This window comes from Equus asinus, chromosome 20, assembly GCF_041296235.1.
Source record: "Equus asinus isolate D_3611 breed Donkey chromosome 20, EquAss-T2T_v2, whole genome shotgun sequence".
Classification (NCBI taxonomy): domain Eukaryota; kingdom Metazoa; phylum Chordata; class Mammalia; order Perissodactyla; family Equidae; genus Equus; species Equus asinus.
In genome coordinates this window covers 45,945,153-45,971,969 of record NC_091809.1, presented here as the reverse complement: position 1 = coordinate 45,971,969, position 26,817 = coordinate 45,945,153, and the positions used below count along the sequence as shown (strand labels likewise).

Genomic DNA, 26,817 nt, shown 5'->3' with positions numbered 1-26,817 from the left:
CTAGTCTGTGTGAAGTGGTATTTCATTGTGATTTTGACTTGCATTTCCCTAAGAACTAAGGTTGTTGAGCATCTTTTTATGTGCTTATTGGTCATTTGTATATCTTCTTTGGAGAAATGCCTATGTTGTCCATTTTTAAAATTAGATTGTCTTTTTATTGTTGAGTAATAAGAGTTCTTTATATATTCTGGATACTAGTCCCTTATGCACACAGGTTATTTTGTATATTAAATGATATAGTGGCTGTGAGACCTTTATAAACTGTAAGATGAGCCACAAGTTAAATGAAAGCGCTGACAGTGAAAGGACAGAAGCATGAAGTTCCACAGCTCGGGGGCCAGTCCTCCCCGCATCCTTGGCGAAGCCGGCCTAGCAGCCGGGTACCCACAATTTCCCCACACGACGGCGCCCCGCCCTCCGCCCTTTGACCCGCGCCGTTTCCGGTTGGAGACGTGGCTCCAGGCCGCCATCTTGGCAAGAGGCGAAGCGGCGGCGGCTCCTGTCAGGGGGCAGTAGGTCCGGAGCGCCCAGTGCTCCCCTTCCCCTGACCCTAGCCCTGTCCCCAGTGGAGCCGGAGCGCGGGTGCGCACCCCCACCGCCCCCACCATGGTAAGATCCGAACCGGGCCCAACTCCCGGGTCCGGCCTCCCTCGCCCGCTCTCCGCGCCGGACGGCCTGGTGCCGCGGCCACAGGAGCCCCGCCCGGAGGGCCTGGAGCCGGACACTTCCCTCGGGGCTTGGGGAGCAGGGTGGCCTTCCCCACCCTGCGCCCGACCTCCCGGGAGGTCCGACGGCCCCGACTCTAGTCCCCCTGTCGTCGGGCCCACACCCCTCCCCCCGACCAGCTGGGACCCTCCTTGCTGGGACCCGGGCCCTGGAACGGGCCTGGGGTTTTGTCCTGCGAGAAGCTCGTCGTGGTGTCGCTTGGACCCCACGCTGCGGACCTCGGCGCTGATGTCCCGCCGGTTCTACGGGCGCCTAGGCTTAGCAGGCCGCGCCTCTCGGGGGATTACCTTCCTTCTGTAATCAGCTGGCCTCCCCTTCCCGGTGTTCGGGAGGCCGTCGATAGTCGAACTCCAAATCCATTGGTGCTCAGGACTTTTTCTTTTGTTTGGGAAAGGGGGAAATAGAGGGAAGTTCGGAAGGAGGCATAGAACAGGAAGGAGTAACTTGTAGCACGAATCTGTGGGACCCAAGTGTCCCTGAAACCCTCCGCCGCTTCTGCAGAACTTAGCTTTGTCCTTTTGTCAGTGGATTGAGTGTACGCTGTGCAGAGCTTGGGGGCAATCGGAGCGAGTTAGAGAGACCACAGGCCGTCCTCAAGGAACTTACTGCTGAGGTGAAGTCAAATGTGTGTGTGGCACGTCGTCATTGATGTCTCCCGGGAGGAGGAGTAGGAAGGGCTTCTGCTCTGGGACCTCTCACTTGCCTTCAAGTGCGTTATCTTTGTATTCTCATCTAGTGTAGCGACGGGAAAAGTTAACCTGGGTGAGGATGGGACAAAACACAGTGCTGACTCCGGTAAATCTTGTTTTGTTACTATAATCGGTGGATATTTATGAAATAGGAGAAAATCTTTGGCTCCAAATGAGCTAGTAATTTATTTTTTAGTGAACTTTATGCTCTTCAATCTTTTGAAGGATGTTCTCTTCTTCTCTTTTTTAATTCTTTTTGTCAGTAGATTAATAATTTGATTTAAAGCATTTTCCTAGGCACTTGAGAGATGACAACATACTTTGGTGCCAATCATGTTAAGTTCTGTGGACAACCTTTTTAGATGAGAACTTGGGGGAGATTTGTGCTTGGACTTTAAACCACCGAAGGGTTTTTTTTCAGCTTCAGGCATGTAAATTGCATCAAGAAGGATTAGCTCATAAAACTTTTATGTTGGGCATAAAATGTTTTCATTTCCCCTAGGAAGCTTAGTATTTGGATAGTGATTTGCTTTTTATTTTGAGGAAGATTAGCCCTGAGCTAACTAGTGCCAATCCTCCTCTTTTTTTCTGCTGAGGAAGACTGGCCCTGAGCTAACATCCATGCCCATTTTCTTCTACTTTATATGTGGGATGGCTACCACAGCGTGGCTTTTGCCAAGCAGTGCCATGTCTGCACCTGGGATCTGAACTGGCGAACCCCGGGCTGCTGAGAAGCGGAACAAGAGAACTTAACTGCTGCGGCACCAGGCCAGCCCCTGGATAGTGATTTTTAAACTCCTTTTCCTTTTACGTCTTGGATGTATTCATAGTGCGTTTTAGAGCATGTTAGAATTTTAATAGCAAAATTAAAGCCTTGTATTATATAAATCAAATACAGATAATCTTTACAAAAACCTTGGTTGTTGAAAAGTTCTTGGAGCTTAGTATTTTTAATTCATTGATGAGCGAGGAATGGTAAAGCGCTAGGTATTGAGTGATAAACGTAAAACATAAGTTTTGCATGTTACTTAGGCACGTGTGCATATACATACAGTTATGTCATCTGTAAATATGCATATATTTTTTTATTATTTTGGACTTGGCGTGATCCAGATATCACAGATTTGTGTACTCTAGAGAACAACTTATCTCAATACATTCTGCTCTGTTGAATCTTGACGTTATTAAGTATTATTTCTGTGTAATGTTTTTGGGACCTATTCCTTTATGAAGAGATCCCTGGACAGTAGAAACATCCAAATAGGGTGAGCTTTTGTAAGATTTCTTGCATCTAAAAGTTGTATCAAAACTTCTGAAAGTTGAGGGGCCCGTCTGGTGGCACAGCAGTTAAGTTTGCACATTCCCTTTTGGCAGCCTTGGGTTTGCTGGTTCCAGTCCCGGGTGCGGACATGGCACTGCTTGGCAAGCCATCCTGTGGCAGATGTCCCACATATAAAGCAGAGAAAGATGGGCACGGATGTTAGTTCAGGGCCAGTCTTCCTCAGCAAAAAAAAAAGAGGAGGATTGGCAGCAGATGTTAGCTCAGGGCTAATCTTCCTCAAAAAAAAAAAGCAAAAACAAAAAAAAACATTTCTGAAAGTTGATTTTTCCTCAACCTTTTGTTATAAAATTTTTAAACATATAGAAAGTTGAAAGAACTTTACAGAGAATACTGATATAACCACTAGCCAGATTCTGTAATTAACATTTCACTGTACTTGTTTTTATCACACATCTAATCATCCATCCATTCCTCTATCTTTTTTTTTTTAATAAAGATTGGCACCTGGGCTAACAACTGTTGCCAATCTTTTTTTTTTTTTCCTGCTTCATTTCCCAAACCACCCCCCCCCCGACCCCCGTACATAGTTGTATATCTTAGTTGCAGGTCCTTCTAGTTGTGGGATGTGGGACGCCGCCTCAACGTATGACCTGACGAGCGGTGCCATGTCCGCACCCAGGATCCGAACCCTGGGCCACCACAGCGGAGCACGCGAACTTAAGCACTCGGCCATGGAGCTGGCCCCTATCTTTTTTTTAATGCAGTTGAAAGTAAGTTGCAGATGTCAGTACATAAATGTTGATTTTTGAAAAATGCATTTCCTGGGGCCGGCCTGGTGGCGCAGCAAAGTTCGCACATTCCGCTTCTTGGCGGCCTGGGGTTTGCCGGTTCGGATCCCGGGTGGGTACAGACATGGCACTGCTTGGCACACCATGCTGTGGTAGGCGTCCCACATATAAAGTAGAGGAAGATGGGCATGGATGTTAGCTCAGGGCCAGGCTTCCGCAGCAAAAAAAAGAGGAGGACTGGCAGTAGTAGTTAGCTCAGGGCTAATCTTCCTCAAAAAAATAAAAGCACCCTTTTTCTAGTTTTATACAAATTAATGAGAACATGTTCTTATTTTCCTAATTTGTCACATATCATTAAAATCGGTTCTTTTTCTTAGTAAACTTATATTTGAATAAACTTGATATTAAGTCTCATGGTAGCACCAAACTGTAAAATCTTTGCTTAACTACAGAGTGCTGTTCGTATTTACTAAGTACAGGCAATGAGTAAACTTACTGTAGTGGTCAGATTAAATATAAATGATCAAAAGTCATTACATACTAGAAAGCTAGATTTAGATTTGTATGGCAGATCTACACATGATCAGAGAGAAACTGAAATCCTACACGGTACTAGCAGTCCCAATTAGAGGGTTATTGCCTATTTTTTTTTCCTTTTCCATATACAATACAGCAGCCACACAGCTGTTATATTTTTAATCTATCTTTTTGATTGTTGTTTGAAAGGACAGCAAAGAATGAAAATGATTTTCTTGAGTTTCCATTGATTTGCCATCTTTTTATTCTCAAAATAGGAAGTACACTGCAGAAAGTGAGAACTATGTCCTTTTATTTTTATTCTCTTCAAGCTTTTGTTTTAAAACAGAAACTTGTGATGAGCTTAAAACTGTCACTGAGTAACTTTTCAAGTTTTAGGTTTTGTATGTGCTCTAGATTTTATTGTAATCTTCCCTCTGATTTTATCTGCAATTATTTCAGGCAAACAGGAAAGACAAAATGGTCCTCTATGACAGTTGTAGAAACTAGCCTTAATATGATCATGAATTTTAATATATTTGTGTAATCATTACAGTGAATTACAAAGGAGAAAGTGATTAATTTGGGAGATGAGGAATACTGAAGCATTTAGGGGTTCAAGGAAGTCCTTGACTTTTTTCTTTAGGGAATTGTGCGTATGTGTGCTGAATTACTACCTATTGTTCTGGACCTGTGTCACTAGTAGGGATGAAGGGATGATGTGGCAGCTGTCTCACACACATACAGCCGTGCGTCGCTTAATGATGGATATATCTGAGAAGTGTGTCGTTACACGATTTCATGATTGTGCAAACATCTGAAAGTATACTTACACAAACCTAGATGATAGAGCCTACTACACACCTAGGCTGTATGGAACTAATCTTCTGAGATTACCGTTGTATATGTGGTCCGTTGTTGACTGAAATGTCCTTATGAGGCACATGGCTGTACTGTACACACACATGATTTGTTTTGGATAAGCAGTTTGCCTTCTAGCAGCTTAATGTAAAATATGGTTCCAGAGTAGTTACCACTGGAGCTGTGAAATTTTCTGTTGCTGTAAAGTTTTCAAATGCTTAGACTTACAGAATCTTACAGATGGAAAGGCACTTTAGATTTCATATAAACTAGCCTCTATTTTAGGGATATTTCAAGAAGCAGTTAAGTGACTTGTCCAAGGTCATATAATTAGTGGCAGAGGCAGAACAGAAACTTAATTCTCTAGGTTTCTTTACTCAAGGAACTTTCTGATCCATGTAGTTAAATCTGGATAGGAGAGAGTTGCTATTTAATCCAAAAATAAATGATAATATACTCAAACCATTCTGAGTATTATTAAGAGAAGAGTTGTTTGACAAAGCTCAACTTAATGGGAAATTTTATTTTATTATTTAAAAATATTATTATTATTATTATTATTTTTGCTGAGGAAGATTCACCCTGAGCTGACATCTGTTGCCAATCTTCCTCTTTTTTTCTTTTTTTTTTATGTGGGCCACCATCACAGCACTGTTTCTTCATCTTTACATATTCTAATTCCCCCATTCTTCAAAGCATAATTTAAATGTTGTTTCCTCCATCAGGTCATCCCTGATCATACCGGCTAGAAGGAATCTCTTCTTCCTTTGAATTCCATGGCACATTACTTAACACAGTCTGCCTAGTCTTACAGTTATTTATGTTTGTGTCTTATTTTTGGCGGGGGGGCTTTTTTTTGAGTTATATTTGACATATAACATTGTATTAGTTTCAAGTGTACAACATAATGAGTCAATATTTGTATACAATGCAAAATGATCTCCACAATAAGTAAAGTTAACATCTGTCACCATACGTAGTTACAAGAAACTTTTCTTTAAGGTCCTCCTAGGCTTCTTGAGGGAAGAATGCCAATCTGTTTCCTCTTAGTATTCCCAGAGAGGATCAAATGCGTATAAGTAGGTGTTCAATAAATAATTATTTAGTTAATTCTTAAAATAGTATTGCTAAAATAGAGATTGCCAGTACCTATAATTAGCCTTTGACCACGCCCAATCAATAAAGCAAAGCAGATGAATTGCCCCTTTCCATGGCATACGCCTTTCTGGTTACAGGTTGCCTTTTGTTCCTTTTTCCCTCTCATATTGCCTTTGATGTTAATTTTTACCTAAATTCCATCTGTCTGGTATGGAGGTGTTTTTAATTCCAGCTGCCTAAGAATTACCCTGAAACCTAACAGGCTTATTATTATTAGATATGTTAGATATAGACTTTCTATTAAATCAGCATATGTGTATAGGTCTGAAGGTTTGGTATGAGCAGTCCTTTCTCTAGGTAAATGTTTGATTCTTTTTGTTTGAATTATGCTATACTTAATATCTTAACTGGGACTTATTTTATTTCTTCAAACCATCATAAAATTCTAAGGTAGGGAACCATAGTTTTCTAGGACTGAGGTTCTCAGCCCTTTTTTTGATGGGAAGGGGATCTACAAAGATTACATTTACAATATGCTCCCATTTATTGTTCGTATTTCTCACTGCATAAAGTGATTCTCTATGGGCCATTTGAGAATTACCACTCTAGAGGATCTATGAATTCCCTGAAATTATATGTAAAATTTTGTCGGGAGAGAGTCTATGTCCATTATTTGAATATCAAGATATTGACAAACCCATAAAGGTAAAAACCCATTGCCTTAAGATGACATAATTTTTTTTAATGAGATGCATTTCTTGGCAAGTTTATTAGTAATGTGCTGTTTTACATTGTGAATATATGTAGTGTAAATTGTATAGTACTTTGGCTTATGATTTCATTATACTCATTTGACCCTCATAATAGCATGTGAGGTAGTCAGATGATGGTCCTTTTTATAGGAGAAGAAGCTGAGGCTAAGAGAGGTTAAGTGCTTAAGGTCAGACAGATAGTAAATAAAAGAACAAAACTAGAATCCAGATCTTCTCACTCCTGGTCATTTAGTTTTTCTGGTATATCACCTTGGTTCTTTGCAAATTTAGAACACTATTTCTAATTCACTTAGTCTTTGGGAAAAGGAGAAACCAGTGTGAGGTGATCCCAAATATAAGGAAATTCCCCGTTTTCCTGATGAGAATATTAAGAAGAAAAGTTTTTTGCCAATTGGAATATATAAGTTTTAGGAGGGTAGCACAAGTAGTCCAATGTGTTCTTAAGATATTTAATAATTTACTTATACAGATGTGTTTAAAATTATATAAATAAGATTTTTAATTGAGAAATAATTGCTTTTTTCCTTTCTTATATTCATGAGACAATTTATCCAAATTCTTCACAAGCATCATCATTACTACTAGGTCCACTTGAATTACCAGTTTTCTGGAACTTTTATATAACATTTTTGCTATGTAGCACTTTTTGAATCTGTATGGTGTTTTTGGAAATTTTTTTTTTTAAAGATTTTACTTTTCCTTTTTCTCCCCAAAGACCCCCAGTACATAGTTGTATATTTTTTTTAGTTGTGGGTTCTTCTGGTTGTGGCATGTGGGATGCTGCTTCAGCATGGCTTGATGAGCAGTGCCATGTCCTCACCCAGGATCCAAACCGGTGAAACCCTGGGCCACCGAAGCAGAGTGCGCGAATTCAACCACTTAGCCACAGGGCCGGCCCCTGTTTTTGGAAATTTTATCTCAAGTCATAAAAATCCATTTGTATAACGTTAGGAGAGTTGATTTTAAAAGATATATTTATAATTCAACACATGAAACTGAGTTCTGATCCTCAGGATAATTAATAAAGCAGGTGACTTTTTATTTTTTTTTTATTTTACTTTTTTTTATTGGCACCTGGGCTAACAACTGTTGCCAATCTTTTTTTTTTTTTTTTTTTTTCTGCTTTATCTCCCCAAACCCCCCCATATGCAGTTGTATATCTTAGTTGCAGGTCCTTCTAGTTGTGGGATGTGGGATGCTGCCTCAACGTGGCCTGACGAGCGGTGCCATGTCCGCACCCAGGATCCGAACCCTGGGCCACCGCAGCGGAGTGCGCGAACTTAACCACTCGGCCACGGAGCCGGCCCGATGACTTTTTATTAATACATGCAAAACAAGCATAGTTTGAGATTGAGGATAATGTCCACCCTGAACAACTCATTTAGATGTTCAACATAAAGTAATTGAGAGAGCATCTTTAATATGACAGACTGTAGAAGGATTTGAATCTACACAACTCTTTTTTTAAGATAAGTATACCTTATTTTATTTTATTATTTAAATTTTTTTTTCTTTTTTTTTTTAGTGAGGAAGTTTGGCCCTGAGCTCTCATGTGCCAGTCTTCCTCTAATTTGTATGTGGGACACTGTCACAGCATGGCTTGATGAGTGGTGTGTATGTGCATGCCTGGGATCCGAACCTGTGAACCCCGGGCTGCCGAAGTGGAACACATGAACTTAACCACTCTGCCACCAGGCCGGCCCCAAGTATTCCTTATTTTAACAATATTTTTAATTGCTATCATATCACACTTAAAAATTACAGTAATTCCTTAATATCATTAACTATTTCATTCACTGTTCAGATTTTCCCAGTTGTCTTATAATTTTTTTTTTTACAGTATGAATTAGGATTCAAATAAGATTTATACATTGTGATTGATTGACATATCTGTCTCTTGTCTCTTTTAATCTTTGGATTTGCCCTCCATTCCTTTTTTTTTTTAATTGAGATATAATTCACATACCATAAAATTTAGCCTTTTAAAATATACAATTTTTTAGTATATTCACAAAGTTGTACAACTATAACCACTAAGCTTAGGATATTTTCATAACCCCAGAAGGAAACCCCATACTCATTAGCAGATGCTTCCCATTTCCCCTCTCCCAGTCCCTGGCAACAACTAATCTACTTTCTGTCTCTGTGGATTTGCCTACTCTAGATAATTCACATAAATGGAATTATGCCAGATGTGGCCTTTTTCATGTGGTTTCTTTCACTTAGCATAATATTTTCAAAGCTTATCCATGTTGTAGCATGTTTTTCATTCCTTTTTATGGTTGAATAATATTCCATTGTATGGATATACCACATTTGTTTATCTATTCATCAGTTGATGGACATTTGTATTTTCACTTTTTAGCTATTATGAATAATTACTGCTATGAACATTCATGTCCAAGTTTTTATGTGGCACAGCTCTTTTCTGAGGGGTAATTTAGGGGCAAAAATCTTACCTTATTTGGACACATGTGGCATATAAACCTTTTGTAAACCAGTACAGAGACTTATCTGCTTATCATCAGTAAGCTGAAGCAGCAACTACATTTTTATTTTTTATTTTTTTGCCAGAAATATGTGGATGGTTGAAACATGAACCTCCTATGATAAAAATTAATGTGAAGTCAGATTTCTGGAGTACATTTGGTTTTAGTCTTCTTAACAAATACTCTTGCCTGGTGATAATTTTAGGTCAATTTCTTCTCCTTAGGGATTAAGGTATTATCATTATTTGTGTACCAAAAATTATAGGAGACCTTGCCCTTATTTAAAAAAATCTTTATCTCATGCTCTTAAAGACATGGAATCACCACAATGTACGCTTTAAATATCTTACAGTTTTATTCAAAAAAATAAAATGCTATAGTCAACAAAAAATAAAATAAATCAAGTTAAGACATGGAGTAGAGAATTTCTTTTGAGAAATATGGATCATAACCATTTTGCATTTTTATTCTTTTTCTGAGGTCCTTTACTGTCCTCAGTATATCTTCTTGCCTCATACCTGGGTGATGGCAAAAACCTCCCAAGTAGTCCATGATGGTGAAAGATACATTTCTTAAGTACAAAACTATTTATTTTTAAAAATTATAAATGTTTGGGAAAAAGTGTTTTTAGACTTTCAAGCTAGCTTATTTGCTACTCTTAAAGTAATCAACTGGTAATTTTTGTGCTGTATACCTCTGTCTAAAATATTTTTCTAGTCTTTCTAAAAGGAACTAATTTACAAAACAAGATTCTTCCTAAGAGTACTTATTTATAATTTAGGACTACTTTTTTTTAACTGTTTTTAATTCTGTACAACGTAAAAGTAACTTTATGCTGGGATAATTAGGGTAAGTTTCAGTGTAGAGTTGATAGAATCAGCAACATAAACAAAATAGTGTTACTCCCTTAAATGTGCTTCTTTCTAAACTTGCAGTTGTTATTTAGGAGATAGAGCAGTTGATAGCTTGAGATTTCACATGAGAAAATCTGCCCCATGTTCGTTGGAAGTAAATCAATCAGTAAAAATAAAAATCTGTTTGGTAGAGGGAAGTAATTTGTGCAAGATAACAGTTCAAACAGTTTTCCAATGTAAATTCTTCATCCCTAGCTTCTTGGATATAAGCATGATGGTAGTTATCTCCCAAATAACCTAATGACCCATTCTTGATGGATAAGGACATTATATTGTCCTATAATTATTATAAAACTGTATTGATGTATTGAAACCATAAGAATATTTATTTCAGTTGACTAACTTGCTTTTTCTTCAAGCTGCTTACCTGTAGAGGACAGGTTTCTGTAAAGCTGAGAAGCCTGACCAGTAGGATGTTGATTTCAGAGGTTGTGTCCTAGCATTGAGGTTTCCAAAATGTGTAAATAGTCTTTTTGTTACTTGTACTTGTGAACTCTTGGGTTCCTGCACTGAAGAGACTAATACTGTACTTAGTTTTCTTACTCTCCTGCAAATGGCATTTGAGACCTGCTCTTCTTCCCTTTGGTGCTTTATTTGTTTACTGAAGTGTTAGACTCTGAAAAAAGGCTGTTGGTCTTGATCATTGCCCAATGTCAAAACTTGTGTGAAACATTGTCATTTAGTTTTCATTTTATAGATTGTTTGCATGTCTGGAGGTCAGATAGTATGGGATGGGAAGGTTAAGCAAAGAGCAGAAGATAAATTTAGATTTACTAGATTGGTTCCATGTTCTAGGCAAAAATGAAAGGAAAGGTCAGGGGCTTCTTATAACCTTAATCTGCCTGATCAGACCTCTGTTTTGGCTGTGAAAATCTCTGTTCTTAGAAAAAGTTTAAACTCTTCTTTATGGATCTGCCAAAGCAGAGAGAAATCCAGTTTTGAGTCACACGGGACCCATTAATAATGTATGTGTAGACTTGGAAAAAATTCTTTGCTAAGTTTTTCTTTAAGTGTATTATTGAAAAATAGGAATAATAGCTTCATTTTCCTCTATTTTAGCTTTGTCTTATGAATTACATACTATAATTAAAATAGCTATGAAGTAGAGTTTGAAAGTCAGCATTCTAATAGTAGTCATGTCACTAAATAACTGATTGTGCCTTTCTGTGGAAGATCTAAGGGTGTTGAGAAAACACATGTGAAGAAATAATTAATTAGTACTTATTTATGCATATGTTCCTGGCAGGTGCTGTTGGCAGCAGCAGTCTGCACGAAAGCAGGAAAGGCTATTGTTTCTCGACAATTTGTGGAGATGACCCGAACTCGAATTGAGGGCTTGTTAGCAGCTTTTCCAAAGCTTATGAACACTGGAAAACAACATACCTTTGTTGAAACAGAGAGCGTAAGATATGTCTACCAGCCTATGGAGAAACTGTACATGGTACTGATCACTACCAAAAACAGCAACATCTTAGAAGATCTAGAGACCCTGAGGCTCTTCTCAAGAGTGGTAAGAATCCTTCTATAATGGTGGGTTACAGTTTTTATTTTAAATTTTCTGTGTGAAACTATTTTTTCCCCCAAAGCAGCTGATGCTTATCAGTTTACATGCTTTGTGCTCACCACCCCCACCCAGCAGGTTATTGCTATAGCTCTTTCTTCATTCAGCAAACATTTACTGGGTGTTCTCCTAGGTTGTAAGTATCGCAAAAGAGAATATGAGAACGGTGCTTCTGTTTCCTAGTTCTTTAAAGATTTTATTTTTCCTTTTTCTCCCCAAAGCCCCCCGGTACATAGTTGTATATTTTTAGTTGTGGGTCCTTCTAGTTGTGGCATGTGGGATGCCACCTCACTGTGGCTTGATGAGCGGAGCGATGTCCACGCCCAGGATCGGAACTGGTGAAACCCTGGGCCACTCAAGTGGAGCGTGCAAGCTTAACTACTCGGCCACAGGGCCGGCCCCTGTTTCCTAGTTCTTAAGCAGTTACTCTAATCTGCTTTGTGGTTCTGACACTAGACTGGCCATATTTTGAGATAATGTTTTTTAGATAAGACTTACTGATAGAGCCACAAGCACGCAAAGACTTTATGCCAAAGTCTTGCTTAAAATAAAGAGTAGAGGAGCTAAGAGATTCGGGTTTATTGAAATTTGTGTACTTTAAAGGATAAGACTTGGAAAACATTACTGCTGAAAAATTCTAAATCTTTCTTTTCCATTGCTATCCATGATTAGATCCCTGAATATTGTCGAGCCTTAGAAGAGAATGAAATATCTGAGCACTGTTTTGATTTGATTTTTGCTTTTGATGAAATTGTCGCTCTGGGATACCGGGAGAATGTTAACCTGGCACAGATCAGAACTTTCACAGAAATGGATTCTCACGAGGAGAAGGTGTTCAGAGCAGTCAGAGAGGTAAATAGCCTCTTCTCTGGTACTGTTGGTTTGTGTGTCTTACTTTTAGGCTTCACTGTCTGATTTTCCTCTTTTTATTTGCTAGTATAGACTGTACTCAAACCTACATCCATTATGTCTCTTTGTAGACTCAAGAACGTGAAGCCAAGGCTGAGATGCGGCGTAAAGCAAAGGAATTACAGCAGGCCCGAAGAGATGCAGAGAGACAAGGCAAAAAAGCACCAGGATTTGGGGGATTTGGGAGCTCCGCAGTATCTGGAGGCAGCACAGCTGCCATGATCACAGAGACCATCATTGAAACTGATAAACCAAAAGTGGCACCTGCACCAGCCAGGTATAATCCACTGTATCACAGGCAACCCTGCTATGGCAGATGAAGGCTGTATGTGTGATCTTGGAATGATACCTGATTTCCAGGCAAGGTGTAAATAATGAGTGACTTGATGGAGTAAGATGTAATATTAAATTTGGCCACATGATATAGGGATAAAGGAGAAATCTGAATATGGTATTTTTCCTTTTGTGTAAAAGAGATTTCTTTTACAAATTATACTATGACCTCAATTTCCTATGAGAGTTGCCTTATTTTCGGAGAAGAGGGGATATTTAACTGTCTGTGGAACACAGATTTTTAATCTTGGTGTTCATGAATGGATTTCAGGGAGAATCTGTAAACTACTTGAAATTATATGCAAAAGTTTGCACAGGTATATTTATCTGGATGGAAGGCACATTGCGTCATGCATGCTTATAAAAGTATACCTTTGGTCTTTGGGCACTTGAAGCTTATGTATTAATAGTGCCTGAGCTACCAGTTTGGGAAGAGAATAGTCTAGTTGTCCACTAAACATTGGGAAGCTTGGGTTTTTCCCTTAAGGTCTTCACATTCCTCTTTTTTTCCCCTTCACATTCCTCTTAGAGAATAGCTTCAGGGAAAGCTTCAGTGATATGGGGTTATCAGTTTTTTTTAATCATGTGTATTTTTTCTTATTTTGTATTCTTCCACTTAGACCTTCAGGCCCCAGCAAGGCTTTGAAACTTGGAGCCAAAGGAAAGGAAGTAGATAACTTTGTGGACAAATTGAAATCTGAAGGTGAAACTATCGTGTCCTCCAATATGGGCAAGCGTACCTCTGAAGCAACCAAGGTGCATGCTCCACCCATTAATATGGAAAGGTAAGTAATGACATTTCCAGTAAGAACAGACCACATAATGCTTAAAAAATTTTATTTCACTGCACTATTAATTCTTTTTGTGTCTTAATTTTTCAGATTTAAAAGACTTGGAATAAATTCTAGGTATTAACGTGAGGATTTTTGGGTTTTTTTTCTTTTAACCATGATTGAAGGGTTCTCAGCCATCTATTTTCTTTTTTTCTTCTGTCTGTCTTTTTGTTTGGTGAGGAAGATTGGCCCTGAGCTAACATCCATGCCAGTCTTCCTCTATTTTGTATGTGGGATGCTGCCACAGCATGGTTTGATGAGCAGTGTGTAGGTCTGTGCCTGGGATCTGAACTCGTGAACCCCAGACTGCTGAAGCAGAGCCCATGAACTTACACTACCAGGCTGGCCCCCTGCCATCTATTTTCTGTGAAGTTTAGAACTTACCTTTTTATCAACGTGTGCTGGCTAAATTCAAGAAAAATAACTTGCCTTCATGCCTACTGTGTACCTTGTGTCTTAAAGTGGACTTGAATGAGAGGGCTAGTGCTATGATGACCCCTACACTATATTTTGGCATGTCTTTTTCTGATTAAACTTGAAGGAGAACCAATTTTTAATACAAAATTTATGAATATCTTTAACAGCAAATTAACATTGTCTTTTGCCTTTTAAGTATTTGAACCCAGTTTAGAATATTTTGATTTGTCTCTTATTTCAGAACTGTGATACTGGTTGGTAACATTTTAGAGTGGTAGTTATCAAGTTCACATATTCATGGCTCAGATTCTTGTCTTGAAGCCCAGACCTTCTACTATTGCTGATGGTTTTGAGGTCAAGTGAAAGATGAGTCTAGAAGGATACCTCTGTCAGGTGTGCATAAAAAAGGAGTATTTTGTATGTCCTGTTCTGTATGAAATGAACAGGGTTATGTCGGGATAAATCTCTTAAATCACTAAAGCTCCTGTGTTGTCCCTAGTGGTTGCTTTGAGTGAGACAAACACTTGACGTTATTTTAGAAAGATATTGGAGACTATCACGTACTAAACAGGGTTTGAGACTCTTTTCTAAATGATGAAATACTTCTTGAGCGTGGAGAAAACTCTTATGAAGGTAAATGAGACCTACACTGTCTTATGATACACTCCTTTATGGTCTTGAGTCTCATGCTTTAGTTTCTTGGAAGACTTAGAGGTTGGAATAGAGAACAAAGTAGGATGACAGAATATTCTTTTTAGTCTCTGTGGTTCACCTAGCTAAAAATAGTTTTAATAAAAAATATAGATTGTATTTAATAATTGCCCATAGTAACAGTACTTTCTGTTTTACTTATTTTTTTTGTTAGGTTATACATTCATATAGTTCCAAAATTCAAAAGATTCAAAAGTTATCAACTAAAAAGTCTCCCTCCTACCCAGCCATGCAAGTTTCTCTTCTCAGAGGCAACCAGTATTAACTCGTCTTTTGTGTATCCTTCTGAGGGTGATAGTCTATGTATAGATGAATAAATACATATTCTATTTCTCCTTTTTATACATAAGTAGCATACTCGACACATTTTCCACTTGTTTTTTTCACTTAATTATTTTGGAGATAAGAATTTCCTTATTTGAAGCTATAGAGACAGACATCCAAATGCAATACCTCACCCTAGACTGGATCTTGTACTACTGTGAAGGACATTATTAGGTCAACTGACAAAATTGGCATATGGATGGTAGATTAGATAAAAGTATTGTATCAGTGTGGGGCCAGCCTTGTGGCTGAGTGCTTGGGTTTGAGAGCTCTGCTTCAGTGGCCCGGGGTTTCACCAGTTCGAGTCCTGGCACTGCTCATCAAGCCACTGCTGAGGCGGCATCCCACATGCCACAACTAGAAGGACCCACAACTAAAATACACAACTATGTACTGGGGGGGTTTGGGGAGAAGAAGGAATATTAAAAAAAAAAAAATTAAAAATCTTAAAAGTATTGTATAAATGTAAATTTATGAACTTAATATAGTACTGTAGTTATGTAAGAGAATATCCCTGTTCTTACAAAATAAACTCTGAAAGTGCTTAGTGGTAAAGGGCCATGATGTGTATAATCTGCGTCTAAATGGTCCAGGGAAAAAAATCATATATGTAATATTTATAGAAAGTAAGTATGTAAATGATAAAACAAATAGGATAAAATGTTAACAGTAGCTAAAAAGGGTATAAATATATTTCTGGTATAATTTTAATTTTTTGATTTTTGAAGTTATTTTCAAATAAAAAACTTTTTCAGTTCCCCTTTTTTTCACAATGGCCTAGTATTCACTTTTGTGGATATATCTTTATGTATTTAAGCAATCCTCTATTGATGGATGTTTAAGTTGTTTCTAAACTTTTGCTATTACCAACGCTTCTTTTGGTGAATAATTAGTATGTTCCTTTGCACAGGTGAGAATTTATCTGTAGGGTGAGAAATTGCTGGATCGAAGAGTATAATTGCTTTAAAATTTGATAGCAGCAGCACCTTAAAATAAGTTGTTCATGGCTAATCACCATTAAACCCTGGAGAAAGGGAATTCTGGTTTCCCCTTTCTGAATAAATTTATTACTTTTTCTCTACAGTGTGCACATGAAGATTGAAGAAAAGATCACGTTAACCTGTGGACGAGATGGAGGGTTACAGAATATGGAGTTGCATGGCATGATCATGCTTAGGATCTCAGATGATAAATTTGGCCGAATTCGTCTCCATGTGGAAAATGACGATAAGAAAGGGGTGCAGTTACAGGTGTGTAGAGGCTTTTGATAAGGGAATATTAAGACATTTGTTTACCTAGTATGGTCTTTCTCAGCTGGAGTTCCTCATATGAACAAGAACACAGAAAATTATTTAAGTTATGTAACTAGTACCATTGTAGATGCATAGGAAAGAAGTTGCTTTATTGCCTACAGTGGATGCCTTGAGGTAATAAATCTCTTCCTAAGCTGGTTGGGAATGATTAACAGCAGCTGTGTTAGAATGGCCTTTTACTATTAGAATTGAATGAAAGATTTTGGAATCTAGTAAATGACTTCATATTCACTAATAAAGGTACAAAGAGATGCTTATTGGTTACTGTTATGCAAAGAGTAAGTTCATTTAGGATATTGCACTTAAAATATGGTTTTAAAAAACAATCAACTTTTTAAACATTGTTTAACATTAAGGGAGGTTTTTTTTTTTAAGATTTTATTTTTCCTTTTTCTCCCCAAAGCCCCCCGGTACGTAGTTTTATATTTTTAGTTGTGGGTCCTTCTGGTTGTGCTATGTGGGACGCCGCCTCAGCATGGTCTGATGAGCGGTGCCATGTCCGTACCCAGGATTCAAACTGGCAAAACCCTGGGCCACCGAAGCGGAGTGCACAAACTTAACCACTGGGCCACGGGGCCGGCCCCAAGGGAGGTATTTTATTAATGTCAGGTTATGACACTGAATTTACTCATTCTGCCACTATATAAACTACTAGTGCTTGTTTTGTTAGCTGAAGGGCAATATCTAATGGTATATTTGAAAAGTGCGTAAAATTCTTACAAAATAAATACATGTGTTCCACCTACCTGGATGTGTATGAGACCTTCAGTATTGTTACATTGTTCTCACATTTTATTTAGATGGTCAGTCTTCTGCCTCTTGTCACAAGAACAAAGCCTTTTCGGGGCAGAATGTGTTTTTGTCTCCTTTTTTTGTTTCCCTTCATTATCAGCACAAAGTTGTCTTTTGAAAGCAGTGCTTATGTTATTTGACAGCAGCTTTGCTGGCTCTTAAAGTATATGTAGACTGCTACCCAAAAGTTATTTCTTTCTCCTTTTTCCTCCTAATATGACTTCCTTTTTAAAAGATTGGCCCATCTTTTTTTTTTTTGCAGGGAAAGATTCCCCCTGAGCTAATATCTGTTGCCAGTCTGCCTCTTTTTTTTTTCCCTCCCCAAAGCCCCAGTGCATAGTTGTATATCCTAGTTGTAAGTCCTTCTGATTCTTCTTTGTAAGCTGCTGGCCCAGCATGGCAACTGAGAGATGGGTAATGTGGTTCCACGACTAGGAAGCGGACCCTGGGCCACGGAAGTGGTGAGAGTGCCGAACTTTAACCACCAAGCCATCAGGGCTGGCTCAAGATTGGCTCATCTTAGTTGGCCTAAGTTTGAATAACTTTAGCTCCCTGGGAAAAACTGCAACTTAACTTTCCATAGAGCTTTTCCTTTTACTGCCTCCGTAGCATAAGGCCAGGACTGCTGTCTGACCCAGGCAGCTGATCAACATCTGATCCTAGTTTTCTACTTGACAAGCTTGGTCCCACCATGAGGCTGTTCCTGTCAAGTATTTTTTTTTTTAAAGATTGGCACCTGAGCTAACAGCTGTTGCCAATCTTCTTTTTTTTCCTGCTTTTTTATTCCCCAAATCCCCCCAGTACATAGTTGTATATTTTAATTGTGGGTCGCTCTAGTTGTGGCATGTGGGACACCACCTCATCATGGCCTGACGAGTGATGCCATGTCTGCACTCAGGATCCGAACCAGCAAAACCCTGGGCCGCCAAAGTAGAGCGTGCGAACTTAACCACTCGGCCACGGGGCCAGCCCGCCTTGTGAAGTACTTTTGTAAAGGACCTGGTTAATGTTGTCTTTAGGTTTTTCAATTACAGAATTACTAACTTTTTCAATTACAGACAAAATGGCTTAAAATTGAAATTACTTTTTTTATTACTGTTTTTTCAATGTCTTAAGTCTTTTTAAGTCTTTGGAGAAGGGAAATCTTTCTTCAAAATCAAAAAGAATCGGAATTTTTGAGGTATTTTAGATGTTTAGATTATGGGCCATAGGGAGTTTATTTCCTGTCTTATCATGTCTGAACCTCAGAAGTTTTCTTTCCCTTCTCACTTCAGACTCATCCAAATGTGGATAAAAAACTTTTCACTGCAGAATCTCTGATTGGCTTGAAGAATCCAGAGAAGTCATTTCCAGTCAACAGTGACGTAGGGGTGCTGAAGTGGAGACTACAGACCACAGAGGAATCTTTCATTCCACTGACGAGTGAGTGCTCTGGCGAGTCCCACTAAACTAGTCTGCACTGAGAACTACAAGTAGCCCTGGCTTTTAGGCTATCTTCACTGCCATAGCAAAATTCTTTTTGACAAAATGACCTTCTTTCAAAATGGACTCGTGCTGCATTTTGCGGATTTTAATCATTAGGTTTAATTTTTAACACCTTTAATTTTGGAACTGTTATTTTTAATATTTTACATTAGGATGTTTAAAGGCTGCAGGTCAACTTTGTTCTGCCGTCTTAACTTTTCTCCCTTCTTTTTCTAATGTTCTGGTATGCCTGCTCTGCTTTTCTTCTCAGTTAATTGCTGGCCCTCAGAGAGTGGAAATGGCTGTGATGTCAACATAGAATATGAGCTACAAGAAGAAAATTTAGAACTGAATGATGTGGTTATCACCATCCCACTCCCGTAAGTGGTGTCCCCCACATAATCATTTTTTTCTATATTGAATTTATAGAACTAGTCTTTTGGAACTTGTTTTGGAGGCAGCACTTAGTTGGCTATTCATTCTAAGATACTTGCTTCTTATAAAGGCCAGTCATGAAAGAAGCCAGATACAAAAGGCTACATGCTATGTCCACTTACATGACATTCTGAAAAGGTAATACTCTTGCAGCAGAAAGCAGGAGGTAGAGAAGAAGAAATTTGACTTCAGAGGGGCACAAGGGCACTTGAGGGGGGTAATGGAAATGATCTATGACTTGATTGTGATGGTGCTTACAAAATTATATACATTTGTCAAAATGCGTTGAGCTGGACACTTTAAAAAGAGTGGATTTTACTGCTAAAACCAAACCATATAAACAAAGCTTATAGTTCTAGAGCTGTATTTTCAGATGTTGGTCCTCAGTTTGTTCATGTAATAATGAAGATTTCCAGAAGGAGGAGCCACTTCTCAGTCAAACTTTCTCTATTTTGTTTTGCAACTCTTAAGGAAATTGAGTCTGTCAGACTGAGTTTTTCTTTTTTGCTTGCTCTCTAAACTTTAAATATGAGGGTATGCTTTCAAGGAACTATTGATTCTTACTGAAACAAGATATAAAGTTTCAGTAAATCTTCTAATAGCTTTATTGAGGTATAATTGACATGCAATAAACTATACATATTTAAATTATACAATTTGATAAGTTTTGAAATGTATATACCTGTGAAACCATCACCACAATAAACAATATGAAAACAGCCATCATCCCTAAAAGTTTAGTTCCAGTAAGTTTTTGTTGTGTGCTTAAATGCCCTACTTTCTGGGATCATCTGGAAATGCTCTCTGCCTTAAGTTTATCTCCTTCCTAGCACTTCAGTGAGTGCACTGTTACTACTTCACTAATGAATCCCAGTTCCTCTCCTCTCCCTCTCAGCCCTCCACCACCGTGAGTAAGCACAGGGCTTAATGATGAACACCCAATAAGTTTATTCTTAATGCGTGTGTTCTGTTATACTGCTGAATTATTACTGCCAAGAAAATGGTACTAATTTAATTTATAGTTTTGTTCCCTTTTTGATAATTTAGGCCTTTACATGGCCAGGTCTGGTTTTAGTCATTCTTATTTCTATTTTTTAAAATATGCTTTATTACCAATATCCCCTTTAATCAGATAACCATCTCATTCTTCACAGCTTGATTATTCTTTCAGAACAATAGATGGCTGCCTTGAACCATTGTAGGACTTTGGTGTTGGTAACAGGTGTGGGTTTTCTTTTGTTAAGATTTATTTTACTAGACTATTTCTAGGATGCCACAAGTTTTAGGCCTCTCCATCTATCCTATAATTGTGGTTACAGTGGTTTCCTGTGTCTTAGTTCAGTTTTGCAATAGTCTCCAGAAGAGACCCTTAGACAATATTTTAGCCTGTTGTCTAAAAGTGATCAAATTAGAGGAGATCAGAATAAGAATTGGAACAAGGGCAAAGAGAATATACAACTGGAACCGTAAAATTGATAGGGAAGAGTTAATCATGTTATATCACCCTTAAAGTTTTCTTTGTCTCCTTTATTTACCCTGCCCCTAATATAAGCATTGAGTGTCACTGGTGAATTAAAAGATGGTAAATTTAGAATGTGTAGGAGTAGGTGATACTGCCTGTCAGCCATGTGTGGGAGTGCAGAATACATCCTAACTAGCCCTGATTCTCTTGCAGATTAAGGACAACTATGTATTTCTTTCTCTCATCATGTTCCCATTTTGCCCAGGGGTAATTGTGCTTTCACTTATAAAAGTCTGCTTACTGCATGGTAAATCAAATAAACCCACTAGCATCAACTACAGTAAGTTTTGAAATCTAAAATCTTTTGAAAACATCCTCTCAAAGGCCCAAATTTACCTCCATTATAAATAACCGCATAATGGTGTTTAAAGTTTGCCTTCACTATTGTCGACCTGTTTTTCCCCCATTGTACCTATAAAGAGGGCTACGTTATGTTAAAATTTCTTCTTGACAGGGCAAAAAACCATTAGTGCAGGATTTTTGGAAATAGATCACACTTCACACCTTCGTCAGTCTCAGTTTTAGCTCCAGATCTAGTCCACAAGTTGGAGCAGTCCACGGGCACATCTTCCACTTAGAAAGGTGCTAGGACTTTTGTTTGATCCTTCAAGTTATTAGGGAGCCTAATTTTTTCTAGGGCTATATAAAAGTGGGCAGAATTTGAAGAGCATAATCAAGTTTGGGGCTGGTTTTCCTTGGCAGAGTTCTCCTAGCTCTGGATAGCTAACTTGACACAGATGTTTCTTGTGACAGATCTGGTGTCGGCGCACCGGTGATTGGTGAAATCGACGGCGAGTATCGCCATGACAGTCGACGAAATACCTTGGAGTGGTGCCTGCCAGTGATTGATGCCAAAAATAAGAGTGGCAGCCTTGAGTTCAGCATTGCTGGGCAGCCCAACGATTTCTTCCCTGTTCAAGTCTCCTTCATCTCCAAAAAAAATTACTGTAACATACAGGTACCCCATTTTAATAAAGAGCATAAATAGGGAGAGTGGTAGGACAGATGCCAGATAGACAGAATGGCTTCATGGTCAGAGCAAAAACTCAGCTTAGTTGCTTATTTTTTTATAATCTCATATATTTTAAAGTTTATTTGCTGAAAGACTCAAGACGTGGTTTTGTAACGTCTCTTGGTTTGAACCCAAGGAATAAAAGAAAGTTGTATATTTGGAAGACAGAATTATGGGGGGTGGAGGAGGGAGTGATTCTAATACAAATGGATACAATTTTTGAATTATTTGTTCCACAGCATCCCTTCATTAATACAGATAATCATGAATCAGTTCTTTTGTGAACTTTGTCCTTTAGGTAGGCAAAGCAATGGAAATTTGTGAACTTTTCCTTTAGATCATTATTTTTAACTCATTGTTTCTCCAGTTTTTGAAGTTGCATTACAAGGACCCAGTTTATATTGTCATCTTCCCCTCTGACTTGTTGATTGGTTTCTTATTCTGGCACTATCTTATCTTCCCAGATGGTCTCTGTCTCTCCTGTAAGTGCTTGGGAAGGTGTAGTTCCCTCTGTTGGATGATTACAAAGAGCAGTTCTCTATTTTTCTTTCTCTCCTCTTTCAGTTATTAGCATAACCCCATCAGTATTAGGAGCACAGTGTTGAACATCAGATAGAAATGGGTACATTTTCCTGTTTGGAACCATTCAAAGAACAGGACAGTATAATTGTTCTCTCAAAACCTCATTAGAAAATATGAGTCATGGGGCTGGCTCTGTGGCCGAGTGGTTAAGTTTGCGCGCTCCGCTGCAGGCGGCCCAGTGTTTCGTTGGTTCGAATCCTGGGCGCGGACATGGCACTGCTCATCAAACCACGCTGAGGCAGCGTCCCACATGCCACAACTAGAAGGACCCACAACGAAGAATATACAACTATGTACCAGGGGGCTTTGGGGAGAAAAAGGAAAAAATAAATAAATAAATAAAATCTTAAAAAAAAAAAATATGAGTCAATGGTTCAAGTATTGTGTTGGTGCCATTACAGGTATCATTGTTGTAGGTAATTTATTATTATTACTAAAAGGAAAAGACAAGATCTCGTTAGAAGGAGCCAGCCATATCTAGAAAATAAGTATGATAGAGCAGCTTAGTGAGACTTTTGAGAGCAAATCAAACAAATAAGGATGAGGAGTTAGAATATTGCATTTTGGGTCAAAATGTTAATTGAGCATCCTGATAGAATGTCATGAACTTTATAGATTTTATAGGGCAGGACCTGGGCAGTGGCCAGTCATTCTGGACCTTTTACTTAATACTGATACCACTCTACATCTCATCCCAACACTTGTCTTTTCTGTCTAGAGAGCAGATTAATCGTGTTGGTGGGGAAGAGTAATGCTGTGAGCTGCAGTTGTGAATTAAACTTTTTTTAGTATTTCTGAGTTACTTTTAATACTGCTTTTAGGGAATTTGTACTGAGAATTTAGTCAGCACCTTAGAGACTGACTCCTTCTGTTTGTTTACCTTACTCTTTGTTTGTTTTCCTAGGTTACCAAAGTGACCCAGGTAGATGGAAACAGCCCCGTAAGGTTTTCCACAGAGACCACTTTCCTAGTGGATAAGTATGAAATCCTGTAGTACCAAGAAGAGGGAAATGAAAAGGAACAGTTGCAGATTAATAAAGAAGAAGCCAACAGTGGCTGAAGAGTTTTTTCCAAATCAACAAGCCATTGGAGACCCTTTTTTTCTGATACAGTGCACGATTCTCTGCGCGCAAGGACCCTCAACTCATCCTCAGTGTTTCCGTGTCACAGAGACATTCTTTGGCAAAGAAATGACACAAACATAAAGGGAAAGGCTGCTATTTCTTTGGCAGATTTTACTGGCCAGCAGGAAAGCAAGCTTTCCAGAGAATGCCCCCAGTAAACACCTTCTTCTCTGCCTTTGACTAAGTTGCTCCTTTATTTTAATCCCTAAATATAGTTATATTTCATACTTAATTTGTTTTTAAAAAGTTTTCTGTGCAGAAGATTTTAATCTTTCATACTCCAAACTTCAGTTTTTTTCTTTCTATACATTCAGTCAAGCACTGGGATCATCTGTATATAGGCATTATATTTGTTTGGCACTCCTGGAACAAATTGATCTAATCCATTCTTGATTTTTGGATCATACAGGTGACTGCTTAAGGGGTGTGGGGTCTAGAAGTTAAAAGATAAGAATGTCTTATGTCTTTTTCCTGTATCCGTTCATCCCTCCACTCCTTTGCCAAGTCATTTTCCTTTCAGGCCTGTCCCTCCAGTTTACAACAGTACTGTGAATCCCACTTGTGTCATTATTAAAGACAGTTGAGAAGCAGCTTTTAAATGGCACAGTCCCCACATCAGAGGAGAATGGTTATGTCCAGTTAGGGGTTTCACATCACAGGTAATCATGTCTGCTGCTAGTGCTACCCAAGCTTCCATTTCTCCACATTTTGGGTACTTCGGCTAAAACATAATGACTCACAGGCTTTGTAATCCATTCACATTCCTCAAATTCATCATCTCTCCCTTCCTGGCTGTTCTGTCTGTCATCAGTCCTTTCCTTTCCAGCAGAGACAAGGTTATGATTTTTGAGGCTGTGGGTTCAGTGAGTCTTTGTGCCAGTCTCATTGATCCTAAACTATCAAGGAGACTCCATTTCCACCACTAGATTTTTAGCATCTCAAGAGGCAGCTGGTTATATTGGTGCATAGGGATTGCTGATACATACTTCATTTCCTTCTAGCCTGCCAACATTTTTTCACCAGCCTATCTGTGCCTGTCTCTGAAATCCTTCCTTTTCTTCCTCTAAGGCTTTTCTATTGAGTGTCATCATGTAGTGGTTGTTTCTCAGCCTCATCTCATCCATTACTTTTTCAATGGGGAAGACTACATCAGCCAGCCCAGCATTGGCTTTTAACCCTGTAGGGTTGGTGGAGTTGCTGCCAGGCTGCAGCCACTAGCAGAGGGAAGACGCAGATGACTGGAGGTGACCTGTGCTTTCAGCTGGTTGGAGAGTGCTGCTGCCACTCTAAACAGCATCTGGCCTTGCCTGCAAAGAGTGTACTGTATTTGAAGCAAAGTAGTCACACACAGACGGCCATGGTGGAATTGTTTGCCAAAGGAATTGCCAGCCTTTCCCTTAACTGCATCAGGGAAGGATTCTTATCTCAAGCTTGGTTTCCACACGAGGTTTTTTTGAGGAAGGGGACTGGGACAAGAAACCTGTCATGTAGTCAAGTAGGCAAGAAATCGTATTAATCCAGTTTTGTTTGAGAGTTGCTTGTCCATATGATTTTTTAAAAGTCAAGTTTAGTTTCACAAAAACTTTTTTTTCTGAAGTTACTTTTGGGGTAATATTTAAAATGAGAGACGTTTTGTAACCCTGTAAAATACATAGGGAATATAACATTCCAGTGTACACGAAGAAGGCAAATTCTTTAATCAAATAAAGAGTATTATAAAATGAATGTTTATTAGACTTGACTGTCTCATACTTTGGTGTCTGCTTACTGTTTCAGAATAATGTAATGGGATCTAAGATTAAAAATTAATGATATGTTTTTTTTAAGAGAAAATAATCTCCCATCTGAGAGTATTCATTACCTTTTCCCCATATTACAGGTATTATGCCTCCTTTTGTATTTTTCTACATTTCAGCTACACACACACACACACGTGCAACTTTTGAATTTGATGCTACTTATGAACTTTTGGTCTTAATTTTGTCAGGGGCAGTTGTAGAGTCAGAAAAATGAGGCCTTAATCTTTAAAGAATAACCATGGTTGGTGATATCTGGGAGCATTGTCTGCCCGGTTATACAATCAGTGGTAAGAAATAAGTGATCCAGGGATGAGTGATGGATGCCTTGGGAGCTGTTGATGATTCCCCCAGAAATTCCTTACTTTGTTTTTATTTAACTTAAAAAAACTATTGAATCTCAACAAATTCTTTGGAAGGCAGATTATTCTAATAACTGCTAAGTGGAATGAAAAAGTTTTAATTTAAATAGTGAAAGCCAAGATTTTTAATTTTTTTTCTTAAGAGAAATAAAAAGTATCTGGTCTAATGTTGCTGAAATGTGACTTGGCTCTCTGAGACTGTAACCTTAATCCAGTGAAATGAAGCACACCAAAATCAAGCCACACCCACTGACTGGCAGCTAATCCCTCCAAGGCATCAAGTGGACTATTTGTTGGCTTCTTGTGAGAGAGACTAGCAAAATAATTAGATCTGAATAAGCATTCTGTTTAATGTAGGAGGCTGTGGTTCCTGCTCTGGATTAATTCCACATAGAGGGGGTAGGGAACACACCTCTTCTGTGGTCAGGAGTTCCTTTTATAAAGGATCTGTCATTCATCTACTCAGAGTAGTTTCAAACCCCAAATCTGTCAACCCATGCATCTCTGATGGGAAACTTTGCCCTCCAATTAATTTCAAATTGTTCACACTGGGTGGAATCTGAGAGATTTCCACGGTTGATACAGAATAGCCTTTCTTAAAAGTTTGCATCTGGCAAGGCTCATTGGAGGAAGAAAAGTGAAAAAAGGTAAAGTCCCCATCCAGATTAAAGTCTAGAAGCAATGGCTCTACCTTCTTAGCCTTTTTCTCTAAGGTAGACAAGTGCTAACTACAACTAGTGATACTCAACGTGGGTCTCAATGACGGTGAGGAATAGGGCTTCTGTTGTGTAGGCTTTAGACGAATCTCTCAAAGCAAAACCTTGGAATTAACTTCCCTTTATTATGCACATCTCTTCTTCCTTTTTTTTTTCTGGATTTTTCTCCCCAAATCCCCCCAATACATAGTTGTATATTTTAGTTGTGGTAGGTGGGACGCCGCCTCGACGTGGCCTGATGAGCAACGCCATGTCCACGCTCAGGATCCGAACCAGCAAAACCCTGGACCACCAAAGCACAGCGTGTGAACTTAACCACTCGGCCAGGGGGCCAGCCCTACCATGCACATCTCATTTCAACCATTCTCTCCCCTGACTCCCTCTTCTTACCCCTTTTGGTAAGTATATGCAGCTGTAGAGCTTCTTTGAAACTCCTAGAAGATCCACAAGTAGGTTGGTCCTGCCCATTGCTCTT

General features: G+C 38.8%; 1 protein-coding gene across 1 annotated transcript; it reads left to right on the top strand.

The window, feature by feature from the left end:
- Nucleotides 1-433: 433 nt before the first annotated feature.
- Nucleotides 434-25,193, top strand: ARCN1 (archain 1). The gene is made up of 10 exons (XM_014855615.3): nucleotides 434-609; nucleotides 11,383-11,646; nucleotides 12,370-12,549; nucleotides 12,678-12,883; nucleotides 13,560-13,724; nucleotides 16,309-16,474; nucleotides 18,604-18,751; nucleotides 19,065-19,173; nucleotides 21,504-21,708; nucleotides 23,249-25,193. The coding sequence occupies exons 1-10, from the start codon at nucleotides 607-609 to the stop codon at nucleotides 23,336-23,338; spliced, it is 1,536 nt and encodes a 511-aa protein (XP_014711101.1). The 5' UTR covers nucleotides 434-606; the 3' UTR covers nucleotides 23,339-25,193.
- The last annotated feature ends 1,624 nt before the right edge of the window (nucleotides 25,194-26,817 follow it).

Coding starts and splice junctions, on each gene's coding strand:
- ARCN1 (XM_014855615.3), top strand. Junction 12,884..13,559: donor GTGGCACCTGCACCAGCCAG/GTATAATCCACT, acceptor TCTTCCACTTAG/ACCTTCAGGCCCCAGCAAGG. Junction 16,475..18,603: donor AGAAAGGGGTGCAGTTACAG/GTGTGTAGAGGC, acceptor TTCTCACTTCAG/ACTCATCCAAATGTGGATAA.